The following is a 20,069-nucleotide window of genomic DNA, read 5'->3' on the forward strand; positions in this document are numbered from 1 at the left end:
GATACATTTTAAATTAAACAAAAATCTAAACGCTGTACAGCTATAGCAAATATAATTGGATAATACAAAATGATAATAAAATAAGCATGATATTTAAAATGCTCACTCCGTAATTCGGCAACAGGTCATTTGACTATTCTATTTCGCGCTACAGTATGGCAATTCATGATATGTTTTTGTTGATTTTTTTTATCTTCTTCCTCTTCTTTCCGCAATTAATTGTTGTGTTAATGATTCTCGTATTTTCCAATTCACCGACAAAAAGCATTACAAAAGCAGTCTAAATATTATCCATGAACAAGGTATTTTTAATATATTTTCTAAATAAAGAATGTTATTTCGATTTATATTCAGTATACACAAAACATGAAACTTTATGTCACTTAGTAGAATTTTATGGTATCATAAGTGATAAAATGACATTTTTCAAGTGTCTGTGTCTTTAAACAATTTGAACATTTAAATACACGAATGTCATCATTGATTGTTGAATTTCTTGCGTAGCGTTCTAGTTATATTTTCAAATCTTTTAACAAATAAAGGGTTTAAAACAAGTTTTTAACAATTTTATTTCACACATAACATGGCATTTTCTCAAATCAATGAAAAGAATCACTGAATCACGCTCTATGTTTTGAAATGTAAGAATATTTAAATATTGAATTTATTATCATATCTTTACATACATATATATATTTTATAAAGTGATAGTTTTGTATTAAAAACATTGTTCGGTATTATGTACATTTTGAATAGTTGTGACTGTATACAGAGATAGCTCAAGTTGCCTATAGAAAGTTGCAATGAGTCAAACCTTACTTAGTGGTCACTTGCCAAAAGCGGTCGGTCTAGATTCCCTGATACAAAAATCATTCTATGTGTCACCTGAGTATACGGTCACCTGGCTAAACCGGTCAATAGCCAGTATTTTCACTCCGAACACTATTTTCCACATGTGTACAGCGGTCATGATACGGTTATTTCGAGAAAAGAATAGTAATCACTCAATTTAATCTGATTTGTTGTTGTTTTTACGTCTGACGTTTGTTGCGCGTCTGTTTGGGGGCTCAAGAAAATGTTTGATGTTACTGCCTGTTATGTGATCAATCAAGCCCACTGTGAGAAAAAATAAAAAAATGTTGAGAACGTTTGTTTTTTAAGATAATTATTGGGGGAAATCTTCAAAATAAATTACGTCAAATTTATAAAAGTTTAAAATTATTATCTCTTATTAGATGACTCTTATTAGAACACGGCACTTCATGCTTGAGGAAGTAATTACATAATTAAATATTGGTTTGAAAATAATATTTTCGGATCAATTTTTAAGCTTTTTTGAGCATTCTAGCGTACACGTCAGTTTTACAATCGGAATACTAAATCAGACAGAAACAATTAGGTGTTAACGCAAGTTCATCACGATAGCGAAGCGAGTCAAGTGTGTGAAACGTTTTGAGAGTGTGCTCAAACGTAAGCATTGAATTGCTGATGGAACCATCAATATACTATAATTATGCATTACTTTCAACGTAAATTCCTCGCGTAAGATGAGTGAGTCAAGTGTGAACTATTCTGAGAGTATGCTTAAACGTAAGCATTAAATAAGCCATTTAATCAGCACGATACTGTTATACTGTAGTTGTTGGTGGATACAATTAAGTCCGCTTTTTATACTTTTCCGGACGTGACGTCAATGGCATGTGATGACTGTTTATTTATAAATATATAAATGTGAATGTAATACGATCTAGCGAAATTAGTAAATTAATGAGATGCACGAGTAAACAACACTATTATCTTTGATAAATTCGTTCGTTTAACAATAGGTTTGAAATTAAATCAATGTGTAAGATATTAGTTTGTACTCATCCAAAGAAATAATTTCATTCAATTGACAATCAGCTTTTGTTAAAAGTACACTGTTTGCAAACGACTCGGTGAGGTAGCGAACTAGCAATACCCCCTGCGAAAGAATTAACAAACTTTCATAACGTTTATCCTACAACGAACATGAACAACAAATGGCCGTTCATGAATACATTGCCTTTCTTAAACATGCTAACTAACTTAACATAAATGTGTTCAAGAAACGTTCATAAATGAGTCCTAAATTGAACTGTTTTTATTTTTGTATTGAATGTTTAAAAATGTTATTCCTGAATGTGTCCGTGTGCATAGTTAAGAAAGTTAATGCTTGGATGCAATATATATATAAGTTCAATAACTGAATAATGTGAATCAATTAATAAAGAATCTTTTTTAAAAGAGATAAATAGCACTAATGAAACTTAACTAAAAGTAACCATGAATCATAACGAAACCTAGTCGCAAAATAATTGAATGCAAACATGTTGCATGAAGCAGCCTTTACTCGAAAAAAACTGAATTCTTTCACAACAAATGTTCACCATTATTTCACAGCACATGATGTTTAAACCGGGTCGTAACCAAAGAAAAAAATCAGTAATAATGTTGATAACGTAAGTTTTAGTACTGTAATCACGTGTCTTTCAAGTTGCCATGATTATGATTATCGCCCGTAGAGTAGGATGGAGACTTCGAGGGACTTGTAGAGCTTGTACTTGGTGGCAAAGCTGATGAAACTGCTTGTCAACAACATGCTCAGTCTGGCCATCGCTGCGATCGCCATGGCAAGTCTTACTAGGACCTCAGTGGTACTGGTAACATCCTGAAACAAGGGTGCACCCAAGTTTTTGAAGCTGAAAACTTCTTTTTGCGCGTCGCCATTCATGATGATGCCTGCACTGATGTTGGTCGTGCTGTTTACCATAATCTTCGACTTCTACGTGCTGACCTCCATCCCGTAGGCTCGTGTACTTTCATAGAGTCAATTGGTGAGGTCTTGAAGTTCACTGCTGTTCATTAGATCAATGTCATTAGCGAGTGTCAAATTTGATATGGGTCTTGCACCGATGGAGATAGAGGTGTGATGCCATGGTGAGTCTCCTGCAGTATATTCTCAAGGAAAAGTTTGAACATGACGGAAGAGAGCAGACAACCCCTTACGGACACCACTGATGTCCAGAAGAAATCCCCATTCTTTACGTTGAGAAGCACTGCGTTGCTGGCGTTTCCGTAGATTTCTTGAATGACCTTCGTTAATATTGAATCCTCTCCTATCATGCCATAGGCCATCATGACAAACGCGGTCGAAAGCTTTCTTAAAGTCACTGAAGTTGGGGTAGATCTCGCGTTGATGTTGCATCTGCTTCTCAATGATGATTCTGCAGGTGCAGATCTGTTCCACTGTGCTCCGCCCAGCTTTGAATCCAGCCTGCTCTTCGGACTGCAGTTCCCCGGCCTTACGTTTCAATCGATGAAGAATGATGCGTAGCCTGACTTTGCTGGGATGACTGATGGTGCGGTCATTCTCGCACAACTTGAGGTTGCCCTTTTTCGGTAGGGTTATGACAAGTGACTGGGTACACTCCTTGGGCAACTTCTTCTCCTTCTAGATCTTTCGGCATAATGCCGTCATTGCTGCAGTCGTTACATCTCCTCCGTGCTTAATCAGCTCGGAAGGGAGGTTATTCTGTCCCGGGGATTGTCCTGCCTTAAGACTACGCACTGCAAGAATAAATGTAACAGGTACGTAAATAGCCAGTGAGGAATAGTGTAGTGTAGTGAAACACTAGATATAAGCAACTTCCGGAGGATGATGGATGTTTATGGCTATGTTGTTTAACTCAACATATAATAATGTAATGTTATTACATGCAGAATGGGTTCAGTTTATTTCTCGTAAAGAAAAAGAACCTCGTATGAGCTGAAAGTTCATGAACGAAACTTTCATAAATATATGGCCATGTTCATATACTTTCTAGAATTTCTCTTTTAATCTTGCCAAGTTCAAATCAAATACTTAACATAACCTTAAATCGAACTAACCATGTAATGGCCTTGTTGTTGTTGTTGTATTGTTTTGAGTAAGTGTGGCAAAAGAAAAAATGGCTCATAATGGACAACTTTGAGTTACAAAGTTATTTTATTGTTTTTAAATTATTGAACCGCGTAATAAAGGTGATGAAAAACATCTTATAACCGAGCATTAAGAGTATGATTTAAATGCATTATCTTAGAGTTAAAATGTTTTAAGTCAACATAATATTTTTATTCTGATGATTGTTTATTTTTCTAGTTTTGTTCATTGACCATGAACTTGTTAACAAACTTACAGTGCATGGACTTAAGTTTCTTGAACTTTTGTGAACATTTAGGCCGATTCAGAGGGCATGGAACGAGAACTCTGCTTTGCGATCGTAAAATGGGAATACTAGTATTCGGAAAAATTGCTTTAAATGCACTTTGGAATCGAACTATTTTCAGCAAATTGTTGGTTATTGCGGTTATAACAAACGGCTTTTCACTTTGATTTTTCGAAAATTACTTTTTTATTATATCACCATAAACTTATAAAAGCTTGAATCTTATCAATAATACATATATCATTACAATGACAAAGTCCGTTTATATCCATGTTTCATGCCTTTGCCGTTTTGGGAATTAATTTGTATTACCCATTAATGGATTTTGATTATTGTTTCTAGTTTTATACTGACTCAACAGATGTAAAATGTTTCAATGTTGTAACCATATTATGGATTTGTATCGTTTAATATGTACATGTCGTGTATGTGTAAAAGTGCTTATATTGTTCATAGTGTGCAACAAAACAACATGAGTGACACTGAAGACATTGAGACGAACGCTTAGTGTCAAGGATACGTGTTGGTGCATACTGTATAATGATGTATAATGATAATTTTTGCGTTTGGATTTTTTATTGCAATGTGGCATGTTTCATATATGAAGTTCATTTATTGGTGATAAATATACAAAACCAATCGTTTGTTTCGTCAAGTAATGCGGATAGATTTGTAAATACTTGCAATATGGTAATATTTAAGACACAAAAAAAAAACAACAACATATATTTCTTTTTATATTTGTTTATTTAATCAAATTAAAATTATTGTTTGGAAATCGTCAATAACAGAGTGGATGTAAAATGAATAAAACTGAATGGTCTGTTAAAATTCAATATTTATTTGGATAACCCAGTTATTCGAAAATATTTAATAACTAACCAGTGATCGAAACAAATAGAAAATATTTCATAACCCACCAATGAGCATCGTGATCCTTGATCCCTCATAATAAATGGTATATACATGTACTAACTATATTAACAAGTTATCTATATCTCAAAGGAGATCAAAACATACTTTTTTATGTAAAAGATGAGTTGGATTAACAACACTAATTAATATGTATACACAATATTTTCATGGTGTATAAACAGTAAGGCAATTTACACAATTCATGCATGGCAGAAATTATATCACAAAATCGTTCACACATTTCCGTGTTGTTGGGTTATTTGTACTGCCGGTTGAACGGTAACAAATACGGTACGCATTTAGTGCATATTTGCAATCTTAATATCTCATATCGTTGGTATTGTGGAGTACTCAATACTCAGATTTTCGTTATGTATTGTACTGTAGGTGCTTTAAATTAACAGTACAACATCATATCGGACGGGAATATACATGTAATATTCATGGTGAGCCTTGAGCAGAAATCTGAAATACCTGTAGGGTCAGCGATCTGAAATACGTTTAGGGATACTTAACAGTGTCATAATGAAATAAAAAAAAACAACATATTTTGTTTGATGAAAGAAGCGATTGTTATAAAATTAACTTAAAATTTAACTATTGACTTGAGTTGCTGTCGATTTTTACAGTAGAATAAGACCTCAGAAGGTTAATTAATAATTTTGGAATACGTCCATTATAAAATTGTGGAATTCCCATTGGCTTAAAATAATCAGCATCTACGCTGGTTTCTAATACGTACAAATGTTGCCAGATAATCTGGTAATTGTGTAATATTGGTGTAATATTGAGCCTCACTTAAGTAAACTTTATGAAACTTTGTCCGAATATTTATTTTTAAAATATTTAATCAGGTTAAATGTCAATAAGGCTTGTAACTGCTGGATAGATCTCATGTATTACTTAGTTTTTAATGAAACCTTGTCAGAATGGTATTCGTGACAATATCTTGGCCGACAATGTCTTTGAAAAATTAAAGAGGCCACAATTATTTCTCAATATTGATGAAACTTGGACCAATTATAAATTTTTACAATATCGAAGCCACGAGTGAATATACATCGTGTGCGTCTAAAACTTTGGACACAATGTCAAATTTCAGAAAAAACACACCTTAAATGCCATATTTTTAACTCAACCTGGAATACTTTTAGTCAAAAAGTTTATTGCGACAATGTCTAGGCCGCGTTTGAATCTGGGTCAAGTGTTTCTCAAAACGGGCTGAACGTGTCAATGTTTGGAAATGTAATACCACTCCAGAGGCCACAAGACTCACGCTTGATGAAGCTTCCCAATGCTTTGCATTGATCGTTCCAAGGCGGTGACCCCAGCTTTATTCTTATTTGTGTTTATGTTGTTTTGTATTGTGCTGTATTGTCCTGTTTTGTACTGTTTTGGCAATCGGTCACTTGCCTTAAATAAAGGACCTACTAATTGTTTATAATTATAATTCAATACTAATCCAGCAGCTGCAGTTTCACTTCTTTATATTGTTTATATTGTTAAAAGTTGACTCTCATTCGAAGATTAAGAAAATTTTGTTGTTTACAAATTAATGCATGTTTTGTAAAGAGCAGCAATCGGATGTTTAACTATGGATGCTCATATATCAAATGCAGCATGCATGCGACCCATACGATAGTACATTTAAATTAAACAATAACTGTCATGTTGCATTACTAGTTTTTATTCATGATAGTTAAAGGGGCCTTTTCACAGATTTTGGCATTTTTTAACTTATTCATTAAATGCTTTATATCGATAAATGTAAACATTGGATCGTAAAAGCTCCAGTAAAAAATCAAGAATAAAATTAAAAAAAGGAAAAGAACATTGCCCGGACTAGGTTTCGAACCAGTGACCCCTGGAGTCCTGCAAGAGTCCTGAAGTAAAAACGCTTTAGCCTACTGAGCTATTCCGCCGAGTACATATACTAAAAGTATTTTATACCTTATATAAGCAATCTTCGTAGTTTCACAAAATTTAACGACAAAAACAAAACTCTCCAAATTATTCAATCGTTTCGCGTTGCAACGCTTTATAATTTTTAGGTTTTCAAATCGTCAAAAGATGCATATAATGGCTATATTAGACCACGGTAAATGTTCAGTATTACTGTTTCCTCACAAATATCATAACTAAAACGAAAATTTGCGAATCTGAAACAATTTTTTTCAATTTTGTCAATTTACCAAAGCGTGAAAAGATCCCTTTAAGCTAACTTGTGTGTTTAATGTATATTCTAGTGTTATTCAAAGTTTTATTATTTTCGGGTTCAAACTCCCGGGCTGGCACACTTTTTTAAATTTGATCTTTTTCCTTATTATTAATAATATCTTAAAGTAACCCAATTATTACAGTGTTGTTAGTAAATTCAATAAATTAACTTTTTTTCGACATGTTATTACTTAGTTTTTAACGAAACCTTGCTAGAATGGTTTTCGTGACAAATATTGGCCGACAATGTATGTTTGTCGACATGTTATAGTATTAAGTTTTATTAAACAACGAAAACGAAAAACATTTACAACTATTTGATTACAAGGAGGAAAAAGAGGTCTACAACGTTCATATTTTATAGTTGTGTATTTATTTTCTACCACTTACACAGCTTAGTTCATCACTCTTCAAACTGCTAGTTAATTGTTTAAGGACAACTTACTTATTGATGATTGAGATAATACACGATAGATATACACACACAAAACCAATACGATATTTTTGATCCGACGTTTCAACAATCTTTCCTATGTTATTTTTATATGAAGTGAAACTATAGTTATCTTGGACTTATATTTATACAGTGATTAATGGACAGAGAGTAATACCCCTACATGAAGCTTTGACACATGCTTAGAGCCTTTACATTCAGTGCTGTATATTGGCATTTATCTCTCGTGATGTGTAAGAAGCGTTTGTGTGTGAATAACTGTCTCGTAAATTTGAACGTTTGCCATGATATGTTTAGCTCACCCGAGCGCAGCGTGCGTATTGTGGGCTTTTTGTGAGCGCTTTTGTCTTCTTCGTACGTATGCTTAATGCACGACGTGTGTATAAGTGTTTCATGACAAATCTCGATCATCAATTAAGTTCTTCCTATTTTTTCTGTACATTGAATCCCATATACTTAAGTCCTCTGAAAGGTTTGTTATTTATTGAATACATAACTACAACTAAGTGATTTCAAACGACAAAGCATTTATTTTAAGCTATAAAACAGATTATAGTATGATTAAATGCCAGAACATCATAAAGTGGGACTTTAACAATAATTCGCACATTTCTTTTCATGTTGATCACAATATAATCACATCGAAGTTTTTAATTAACTTAACAATGTAACATAAGATTTGTACATTTCTATTAGATAACTGTCTGGTATATGAAAAAAAAAGAAGTTCAATATGTTTTGTTGTTCAACTATTGCAAAAACACATCATAACACAAATATGTTAAAAGAACTGTAATAGCCATTTTATGGCATAAGCAGGAGAAAAGGCAACTGCATCATTATTATTTTGGTAACTATTTGGTAACAAACCTTTCAACAAATACCTTACGTTATCATTAAGATACAATAGCATACATACCACAAAGAATGAATTATTTCAGAACAACAGTTACGATTCATCTTCAAATTCATTCGTATAAAATTCTAGAAAGACACAAAATATGTACTTTTAATATAAGTAATTAACCTTTCATGTGTAATGCAAATTGACTTGAGCAAACTTAAGCGTTTTGCACACTTAAAAAACGAATGAGAGATTTTGCCGATTTGTCGGCATACGTATTTAATGTAATTCGGAAAATCTATTCGTGTCTTGCCGAATGTCCTCTTCCGCCAATTTGAACGTTCCTTGTGGTCGCCCAGTGGTCGCTGGTTCCAAAACTTGGCATATTACATATGTGAAATCAATCTAAATCTTGTCTTCTTTTCTTGGCCAGCGAAACAGGTCTTTTGATTGTTGCAAAAACGTAACTTCGATGTCTTTATCTTCTTATGAACCTGTAAAATTTTGCCAACGTACCATCTATTCCCATACTTAGCCGCTACAAAAATTCCAACTTCAAATGGACACGTCTGAGCTTCTGATGTAGGAATTTGGTTGTCTGACTCTGAAATTGGAGTTTCTAGCTATTGAATGTGAGTTTCTGGTTCTGGAATGAGAGTGCTTGGCTCTGGAATGGAGGTATCAAACACTGGAATTGAAGTTTCATGCTCTGGGTCAATTTTTTGGCTGCTAGAGATCACAACTATAGTTTGTGGTTGTCAATGACGGCTGTTATAGATACCGCCAATACAATTTTCACAGTAACAACTCTTTTCGCTTACTAAGACTGTGTTATTACCTTGGCCAACTACTGCGTGTATTTTCATTGTGCCTTTTATAGTTTTCAACTGAATTTCCTGTTTTGCTACAACTTGCCATTCTTGAGATGACACAAACAAAAATTTGACATTTGCCATTGTGAAATAAGGCGACTGAATCCAGGCATAAACGTCCTGCGCATTTTGAAAAACGGTCTTCTTGGTTCAAACAGCCTCGTCAGATAGCCGTGTAGTAGTTCCACCGAGGCCAACGCAAGGTCCGTTTCCATGACCTGCCTCGAAAAAATTAAAAACAGCTTTTACTCCGTACAAATCTTCATGGTTGGCTACTGTTTGGAGAATTGACTTATTTTGGTATTGACTTGTAGGACCATCTGTCCAATAGTGACATGTTTTGACACCAGGAACATTGGATTTGATCTCGGGTACAATTCTTTCCATGAAACATGAACCGTTGTTGTATTATGGCCCGTTTCATCCGAAACCAAGACTAGACGTTTGTGGTTAATCTGGTCTTCTTTTCCTCTGTAATAATAAACAACAACATGCTGCGTTACTGCAGACTAAGACCAATATGCAGACTTAACCTCGTCAACACTTCTTCAGGTATAATTTTCTGCAAAGTCCATTTGAAGCAGTACATCATTGGCTCCCAGATCTTATTTTAGTGTTCTTATTTTATCATACTGTTTACGCACTCTTTCTACGTGAGCAACAAACTCTTCAATTTGTTTTTCAAATGTTGGTCAAAAGTTTTTTTTGACTGTTCAATCTCAAAGAGTTTTGTCACCATCCTTATTCTGCCTTTATCGTCCACCGTAACGCGTTTCCACTGACAATATTTAAATTTCGCTGGCATGTTAATTCTCACGGTTCCCATATGACTTTCCTCTTTGATAAATGTTTCAGGATTGAATGGAACATCTAATCCAGAAGATTTTAGTGCTTTTAAGCATAAAGCAACATTTTGGTGTTTTGCACAAAGACAACTACTTCGAGATGTAAAAGACGTTAGTTTGATGTAAGTTGGTCTGATTCGACAAAACGAAGCAAAAGATAGTTTTACATCTGGATTTTCACCGATATATTTTCTATGTTGGTTTCCCAGCTACTCGTTGAGATTTCTTGTCTGATGGGTTTCACCTTTGCACTTTAGTTTGTCTTCTTTTCCCGGGATCTGTCTAGAGTTGTCATCTCGGGACATGAATTCTATCACCGATGTTCGGTACTTTTCAATTTCTCGTCGCCTTCGTACCTTACATAAAAATATTTTGGCAACTTGCTCAGGCAAGAATATATGTCAAGCTAGTTATAAATCAAATATTCAAAGAATTTCAAAGAAAAATATAGTTAAAACCGACGGAAACGTAATTTCATTCTTTTTTAATCAAATCGCTGCATGCTCTAAACTGTTTAAATTGCATGATGCAAGACATTGTCTATTTTAAAATCCGTCTATATTTTAAATAAAAGCAAAGACTTTCATAACATTCTTAAACAATAGTCATTGAAACAGAAATCCGTTTACATTTAAAATATATCAAAGACTTTCATAACATACTTCAATATAGTTATTGAAATTTAAAGTTTAGTTTAGGATTATGTTCCAAACACGAATGTCCTGTCGTTTGATGAAACTTATCGGTTTGTCTAAATAACCTTTATATATTTGCACAAACTATCCTAATGTTACAGGGTGCAGAATCAACGGGGTTTTCAGGGCGTTACACACGGGCTACACAGAATGTAAACACACCGTTAAGAAAATATGCAAATATCTCAAGTTATTGAAAAACATTTGCAAAAATCTTTAGTGCATAAAAGACGGGTTTTTTTGCAGTTTGGGTCGATATCATAAGGTATAAGAATAAATCCTTGAATACGTCTGAAATCGGTGACAAAATTTCACCTTGCGTGACGCATATACGTGCAGTTTACATGGATAACAAGAAAACCTGCTTATTAAATAAAGTAATTCTGATGTATTTCACATGTCCATAAGTAGCATAAAAATCTGTTTTTTTATGCACTAGAAAGAATTCTTAACAAAAAATGTTTTGAAAAGTTATTTGGAAAACAGCAACTCTGACCGGTGTGTTACATCCAATAACGTTTAATTGGAAAAACCCAACATAGTCACGTGATCCTGCACCCTGGCTATGATCTACATTTATCAAAATGTTTCGCGAATATGCTGACAATGGGCGTTGTCCCTTTATTCATCTTTACTTATAGGCGTTCACCATTTTGACTATATAATACATTTCAAACGAAAACAACACCCTTTGTAGAAGACAGAAAAGTACTATGTAAAGTAGAAAATGTTATGTCTCTGAATAAAAATCGACGTGTCAATTCTTACAAAATTACCAAATGCTAAAGATATTAAGGACTTTCTGTATTTTTACATTGGGCCATGTATTAATACGAAATTCAGAATATAAAATTGAGATACAATAAGGATTAAAACATGGTTATTTCGCTTAACAGAAATATAGATATAGTTTTAATAGTATACGAAACAAAACAAAACGGGTTGTCTACGGTAAACATAAGATCAGGCTCACAACAACACAAATCAGTTTATTGAATCACTGTATAAGTGGCCACCATTCCGTCTTCCATGTGCTCGGCAACGTGACAATGTAAAAGCCAAATGCCAGGACTTGTAACGAACATTTCCACCGTCTCGTACGTACCTGGAAACACCTCTATAACGTCACCTTCGTGCGTCTTCCCGGTACGATACGTATAGGTATGCCCGTGAAAGTGAACCGTGTGAATGTCTTCGCTTTCGCCTAGGCCCATGATGTACCAGGCAATATTATCACCAGATCTTCGCGACCAAGCCTTCAACGTTGTTGTAAATCAATGCGTTTATGGAATCGTATTTATTGCTTTCAATGAAATCAGAGGAACTCGTGTCGGCCTGCGGGCAATTTTCCTTGATATTTTTCTGAATATACCAGCTTTTGTTCTCGTCAAAGGCCAAGAAAAGTAGTGCGAATTCTTTTTCCACGGAATCAACACGCTTACCGTGCGCATCTAATGTCCCAGGTCGGCAGACGACAATTGGGCCTGCGAGGCCGGAGTACACATCGCGAATCGGATCTACCGCGGAGTGATACATAAAATTTATACAATTTTGACCGATATTAGTTGGACCCGAAGTGCTAGGTACCTGCCACGTGTATGTAAAAGTAGTTCCGGGCGGTACGGCGTCTCCTACGGGCATGCTTTGTCCGTCATTATACTTCATGCCTTCATTGGATTTGTTATACAGAAGTCCTTGCGCATGAATCGAATACGGTCGTGACGCAGCGTTTTTAAACACTACGATCAAAGTATCACCCACCTCCGCTTTGATAGACGGTCCGAGAACAGCAAGGTGAATGTCCTCGGGACCTCGTTGCTTCTCCAGTAAGAAAGTGGCGTCGGTATATTCACGGTATACAGCCTTTGTATACACGCTTCCGACGAACTTTCCGCCCTTTTCTACCCGTTGGTGTTGAGCGCTGAAAAACGACGTGTTAAGTGTAGAAGGATATCATTAAAGCCTTACCTAAAGTCGGTCTGCGCTTACCATAAAGGTGTGTTTTGTGCCAAAAATTTCGACATTGGCTGATTAAGGATCGACCGAATTAAATCCAATTTTTAGCTGACAACAAATAGACTTCAACGGTCGATGTGTGTCTAAATGATGGCCTGATTAAACAAATATTAATAAAAGACATACGAAGACTCACTGAAATAAACTCATAGATGCTGGGCCTAACGATTTCACAATTGTAAACTGTTTCGAAAAATGCATTGAATGCAAATATAGCGTATCGAATGTTTACAGAATAACTTTAAAGGTTTGCTGCTTCATCTTAAGCATTAGCTCATCACATGTTTACAATAGCTCATCGAATGTATACAATAGCTCATTAAATGTATATAATAGCTCATCGAATGTATGCAATAGCTTGTCGAGTGTATACAATAGCGAATCGAGTGTATACAAAAGCTCATCGAATGTATACAATAGCTTATCGAATGAATACAATAGCTGATCGAATATTTACAATAGCTCATCGAATGTATACAATAGCTCGTCGAATGTATACAATAGCTCATCGAATGTATACAATAGCTCACGAATGTATAAATAGCTCATCGAATGTATACAATAGCTCATCGAATGTATATAATAGCTCATCGAATGTATACAATAGCTCATCAAATGTATACAATAGCTCATCGAATGTATACTATAAAGCTCATCGAATGAATGCAATAGCTCATCGAATGTATACAATAGCTCATCGAATGTATACAAAAACTCATCAAATGTATACAATAGCTCATCAAATGTATACAATAGCTTATCGATTGTATACAATAGCTCATCGAATGTTTACAATAGCTAATTGAATGTATACAATAGCGCATCGAATGTATACACTAGCTCACCGATTGTATACAATAGCTCAACGAACGTATACAATAGCTCACGAATGTATACAATAGCTCATCGGATGTATACAGTAACACATCGAATGTATACAATAGCTCACCGAATGTATACAATAGCTCATCGAATGTATACAGCAGTTCATCGAATGTATACAACAATAATATAAAATAAACGCTTACTGCGAAGGGTCCGAATAGTTGGATTCATCTATCGGATGAATCGTGCGCGGCGAGTAGTCCCACTTCAACTCCACAGCGGCGATGTAGTAGCGCCTGACCTTGCCCGTGACCTGGTAGAAAGGGGGAGAACTTGCCCCGCACGTGTCCACGTGGTACAGGGCCGTCATCCCGGCGTCATAGTGGATGGTGTTGTGACAAAAAACCGACCAATTACCTATAAAGAAATAGAATATGTTTATTCAAGATAGATTTGATTAAAATGACATGACAAGATATTTCAACCTATATTGCTTATCTAAGTATAGCTTCCTTTATTGTCTTTTATGCGCTGTTATCGAGATTTTCTTTAAAGAAATTTTGGATGCAAAACGGATGATGGATAATTGCAATCTTAAATATCATGTAGGCGGGGAAAACGGAGGGACGCAGGAAGTGATTAAGGGAGCAGATCTAAACGATATTTGTCAGAAAATAGGAAATATAGATTGATGGAAGTTAAAACAATGAATGACGACAGGGTTTGAAGTAATGAAACGACAAATTTATTTAAATTTATATTATAACAAAAACAAGAATAGAAAGAGAAAACGTGAAATCGGAGGAGAAAAAACAATTAGGCATGAGAGCATGAAATACGTAATTAGTTTTACCGGCATTTATTGGTTTCATCACAGCACTGAACCCCTGTCCGGATATTATCACGTGAGAGTCCCGATTGATGCCGTCGATGTTGACGTTGTTTCCGTTGAACGTTACCGCATGGTTGCCCTCCGTCTGCCCGAAGCTGAGCATGTGCCAGACGACATTTTCATCGCGACACATGTGCAGACCTTCTATGTTTCCATAGGAACGACCGTTGACAGCTATGAAATATTTTGTTAAAAAGGTTGTGTCTAATAGACTTATTGAATTGGCTAAACTTTTGAAAATTAAACTGGTACATTCGTAATCTGCAAAATCCCAAACCATTTCAACTATAATTCTCTGAATTAAACGCGGAAAAAACAAGTGTCGGTATTCGTCAGGAGGCTTTTTTCCGAAAATGACAAATTATTAGAACATAACTGATAACTTTAATATATGTTGTCCCAAAAAAATACAATCAAAATAAGGAAGCATTGTATCATAAAAAAGATACCATCGCATATTGCGAAAACGGTCAGACATGAAGAAGTGCTACAAAATAACAGATTTACGTAAATTGACATGCGTTTATTAGTAATTACAGCAAACATCCGGAAAATAAATAGAGGGTATTTGTTTGTTTCGATAGATTTTCTATTAAAATGAATGAATATTAACATAAATTAATATTTTCCGGAGTGTTGCATATTGTTTTGTGATCACGGCTGTATGAACATATATAATCTACCGACTGAAGCAAATGTTGTATTTATTAAATGATTTTTCACTGTTTCTTTACATTTTAGGGATAAAACTGTACTATTTCGTGCGAATAAAAACGTCAAGACGTCATATTAACGACTTCATTTCACAGTAAATCAAAGCAAACAATTGACAATTTTCTCTTTTATTCTTCACTTTTTGAAAAGAGTGCTTTGCCCGTTTTAAATTACTAATACTTTACAAAAAGAAATCATTAAAAATAGACCTATGCGAAAAGCATTTACCATTATAAAAAGTCTTTCCCAACAAAAAAATATTCACTACTTTATATATATCAATTTGATATCAACATGTCTTTATGTTGTCGCATTAGTTTGTTTTATTAAGCAAAACAGTGAACACTCATACAGTCATTTAATCGGTCACTCAAGCATTAATTCATTCGTAATCCATTATTCCATTCATTCGCCTTTTTCATACATCAACCCTTCAGCTGTACATTTTATTTGAAAATATTAAACATATATAAATAATTTTATTACATCTCATGATGTTAGATTCAACAAAATCTTCATCAGTGACGTCGACACTAGTGACGTTCGCGTTAACGTAAGAAGCGACGTTGTGTTCGATGTGCCAGGAATAATTCTCGTCGATACTCGATAAATACAGGAACATCTCCCGATCCACATATTTCTGGAACACATAGAAAAGTAATAACGGCATTGAATTGTAACGTCGTGTTATTAATATAAGTAATATATAATTAATGTATTCATATATATTATTTATAAATATTTTTCACTCAACAAACCCGCGCGTTTTTTTAATTCAAATGAAATCAATAGCATTGTAGCCACGAATTTTTACAGAACATACTTTTTATATAATTTGAAATATTGACAAACGATTTTCGCCATCTTACATCAAACGTTTTGCAATAAGTAGATCTCAAAAGCTAACAATCGAAAATAGTTCCAAATATGTTTTATTGATCAATGGCTTGATTGCTGAATCGATCGATTGATCGATCGACTCACTGATGTACTGACCGACCGACCGACTGATCGATCGATTGATTCATTAATCAACCGACGAGATACAAATATCAACCTGCTTTCCAGTGACCGGATCGAGGGTTCCCGGCTTGCAGACAAGCAGGGGACCAACCAGACCAGAACTGACGTCACGCTCCATATCTGCGTTCGAGTGGTAGATGTAGGTCAGGCAGTCCGGGTCATCGTCGCCTGGGGCAACCGCCCAGGGCACCGTGAACATGTAGGTGCCATTTTCACCAGGACTGATAATACGGCCGGTGTTACCCGTGGAATCTTAAAGAAAAATAGCATCTATTACCTAAGGTAAGCAATTTAAATGTACGTTTGCAGTATACGATACGATATATCATTTTTTAAATTATTTTCGTCCTTCTTGAACAATAACTACATCCATAACGACCTACCTTTACGTTTATTTTTATTAATGCAGGGGCTTCTTCTAGTGATATTTATGGAGACGTAATTTATTCGATGACGATGTAATGGGGTTGCAAATGCACTGACACTTATTGTGTTGTTTCTGAAATTAGTGATTTTGCAGTTGATTTTGTTGTTGTTGCTGCGCTGCTGCTTTTGATGATGATAATAAAGATGATGATTGCTGCTGATGATGATGATAATGATGATGATTGCTGCTATTGATAATAATGATGATTGCTGATTATGATCAAGATGATGGTTGCTGATGATGATGATAATGATTATGATTGCTGCTGCTGCTGCTGATGATGATGATAATGATTGTTGATGATGATAATGACGATGATGATAATTTATGATGATGAAAATGATGATGATTGCTGATGATTAGGATGATAATGATGATGATTGCTGCGGATGATAATGATGCTGATTGCTGCTGATAATAATGATGTTGAGAACTATAAGGATCATTACGACGATGATGATCATGACGATGATGATAAGGACGATGATGATGACGACGACGAAAACGATGACTATGATGATGATGATGATGACGATGATGACGATGACGATGATGATGATGATGACGATGACGATGACGATGATGATGATGATGATGATGATGATGATGATGATGATGAGAACGACAAAAGGAAGGAGGAGAACGCAAACGATGACTATTGTTAGAAAAGACTATACATTGAATGAAAATATCCAAAAAAGATATACACTACCAATCGGAAATTTAGAGTTGACGCCACTCTGCGAAATGGCAAGACTCACGCCTTGAAGAAATATGGACACGTTGTGGGGGCACGTGTTGTACAGTATAACGGTAATAGTGTCCCCGACCTCGGCCCTTATCACAGGCCCTAGGATGCCCAGGTGTTCCTCTTCCGGTGTCCGTTTGACGCGCGCCGCGTAGTTGATTGTCATGTATTCAACGAACTGCGATTTCCTGTACGTGCCCCCGATGAGCCGCTTGCCGTTGTGGGACTTGGAGAAGTATATCCTCGATTCCCTAAGAATGGCGTTTGAAATCATAGTTTTCACATACTTTTTTCCTGTATGAAACAAGCATTAACGGCATTTTGTTACTATTTATAGTAACGATATGTGATATTATTATTTCAAACATGCTTAACAGATAGCACTGTGAAGGCGGTTAGAGATTTATTTAAAAAAAAATTAGGTTATAATTATGGTCAACTTGAAAAACTGAACTAACCAGGTAAATATTCAGCGTATTTCTTCGACATTGTTTAAATAAAGTTGCTATGAACTAATCCCCTTCTCACCACTCAAAAAATAACAACAGCTCCGTGGTCGGAGTCAAAAGGGCCCCCCAACAAGGCCTTGATACGGGATGTTTTGCAAAAGCACTGACCCTAAGAATTAACATACCCGTTATAATTGGGGGAGCGCGTTGGGTGCGTTCGCACTCAACATTTTTTTTATCAGTCACTGAGTATGGTAAATGAAAGTAAAATGTCATAAAAATGCTCTATAACGTCAGTCTCTAAATACATATAAAAAGTCACCAGAATGCAGGATTTTATATTTCATGTTCAACATTTTCTAGGGGGAGGACCTCCAAACCGCCCGATTGCAAGAGGGGGACAGCCTCTCCCGCACCTACCCCCTTCGCTACTTCGTTGCTCAATCACAATTGATGGGAAAATTCGCAACCTTCTTTTCAAAACCCTGTTTAAGGGCCTGATTAATCTTATCATATTAGTGTGACTACTGTCAGGCAAATGCACATGTAAAGTATCAAGCCAATCGCTCAATTCGTTGACGAGTTATTGATCGGAAACGATTTTCACACTTATTGTGCCAGTGACCTTGACATTTGACCTAGTGACCCCAATTTCAATAAGAGTCATTTACTGGCCAAGGCCAATGCACAGGTGAAGTATCAAGCCAATCGGTCTATTCGTTGACGAGTTATTGATCGGAAACGATTTTGCACACTGATTGTGACAGTGACCTTAACCTTTGACCTAGTAACACAATTCCAATAGGGTTCATCTACTGTTCAAGACCAATGCACATGTGCAGTATCAAGCCAATCGATCAATTCGTTGAGGAGTTATTGATCGGAAACGACCGACAGACCGACACACCGTTCGACTCAACGACCGAGTCCAGCACAACAATATACCCCCTCTTTTTTGAAGCGGTGCGGGGGAGGGGATGAAAAGTATACACATTATAAAGGATAAATAATGATTAAACTAGACACAGAAGAACTTCTGAGTGTCTCGTTAATACTTCTTTGTCAAACAATCGAACACGCGGTGTCATAAGTCAGTAATGGGACAATAGCAAGAAGACTTGGAAGATGATGGATACTTTTCGACACGTCTATAATGACTTTAAAACACATACGCGTCTAAGGCGTCCAATGGCATATCGTTATAAAACTTGTTAAGACCGGAAGGGGCGTAATTCCAGTCAACCGTCTCCGCCTTTAGGAAGTACTTTCGGTTAACGCCGCTCAACTGATCGCTCACTGTTTTCCCACAATCCTCCACGGCCATTTCAACTTTCATGCCATCTAAACAAGGAAAGGACAATTGATAAGGCGGGCATGAAAGTTATTATCACAAGTAATACATTTTTTAACTTTTTTAACGAATTCGATTTCATTTATAACATTTTTAAAGTGTGCGGAGTGCGAACGGCAAGAAACGGTGACGCTTGCTATCGTTTTACTCCAAATCAAAAAGCCGCATGTGTTTACAACTCTCACAAACTGTGAAGAATGAAATAAGTAATAGCAAGGTACTTGAAAGTTTATAAATTCATTAAGTGAATCTTCATGTTTTTGGAAAATATTATGTGTCCGATATACAGTGTCATCGTTGTGCAGCTCTGAAGCGAGTAGGTGTCCGTATCACAAGAAGAAACCCATGAATAATGCCATTACGATCAAAACTTACTTTCATATAATGAAAAAGTGTTTTGGAAAACGCTCCGTGGTTTACTTCTTTGCACATGCAGATTCCAAACCGTTATCCATTGACCGATGAACAGCGGTGAACAGCAGTTCTTTCTCAATCATTAATATACAATGTCTTAATAATATATGCAATGCTATGGCGAATGTCTTTAAAAGCTTCG

At 35.6% G+C, this 20,069-nt stretch overlaps 1 protein-coding gene across 7 annotated transcripts in view; it reads right to left on the reverse strand.

The window, feature by feature from the left end:
• The window catches only part of LOC127868497 (hephaestin-like protein), an 83,889-nt gene that overhangs the window by 51,739 nt on the left and 12,081 nt on the right, over window positions 1-20,069 (reverse strand). The window contains exons 7-13 of one of the 7 annotated variants that reach the window (XR_008044154.1): window positions 19,335-19,503; window positions 17,678-17,964; window positions 16,573-16,790; window positions 16,002-16,155; window positions 14,763-14,975; window positions 14,113-14,326; window positions 12,230-12,989 (exon numbers count right to left, since the gene is read on the reverse strand). Coding sequence is in view for 6 of the 7 variants with exons in the window: in XM_052410318.1 (XP_052266278.1) it covers window positions 12,652-12,989; window positions 14,113-14,326; window positions 14,763-14,975; window positions 16,002-16,155; window positions 16,573-16,790; window positions 17,678-17,964; window positions 19,335-19,503 (1,593 nt within the window). In the remaining variant the exon portion in view is untranslated. The remainder of the gene's footprint in view (window positions 1-12,229; window positions 12,990-14,112; window positions 14,327-14,762; window positions 14,976-16,001; window positions 16,156-16,572; window positions 16,791-17,677; window positions 17,965-19,334; window positions 19,504-20,069) is intronic. The other 6 variants (XM_052410318.1, XM_052410319.1, XM_052410320.1 and 3 more) reach the window with 6 other exon arrangements.

The sequence above is a fragment of the Dreissena polymorpha genome, chromosome 2 (assembly GCF_020536995.1).
Source record: "Dreissena polymorpha isolate Duluth1 chromosome 2, UMN_Dpol_1.0, whole genome shotgun sequence".
Lineage (NCBI taxonomy): Eukaryota > Metazoa > Mollusca > Bivalvia > Myida > Dreissenidae > Dreissena > Dreissena polymorpha.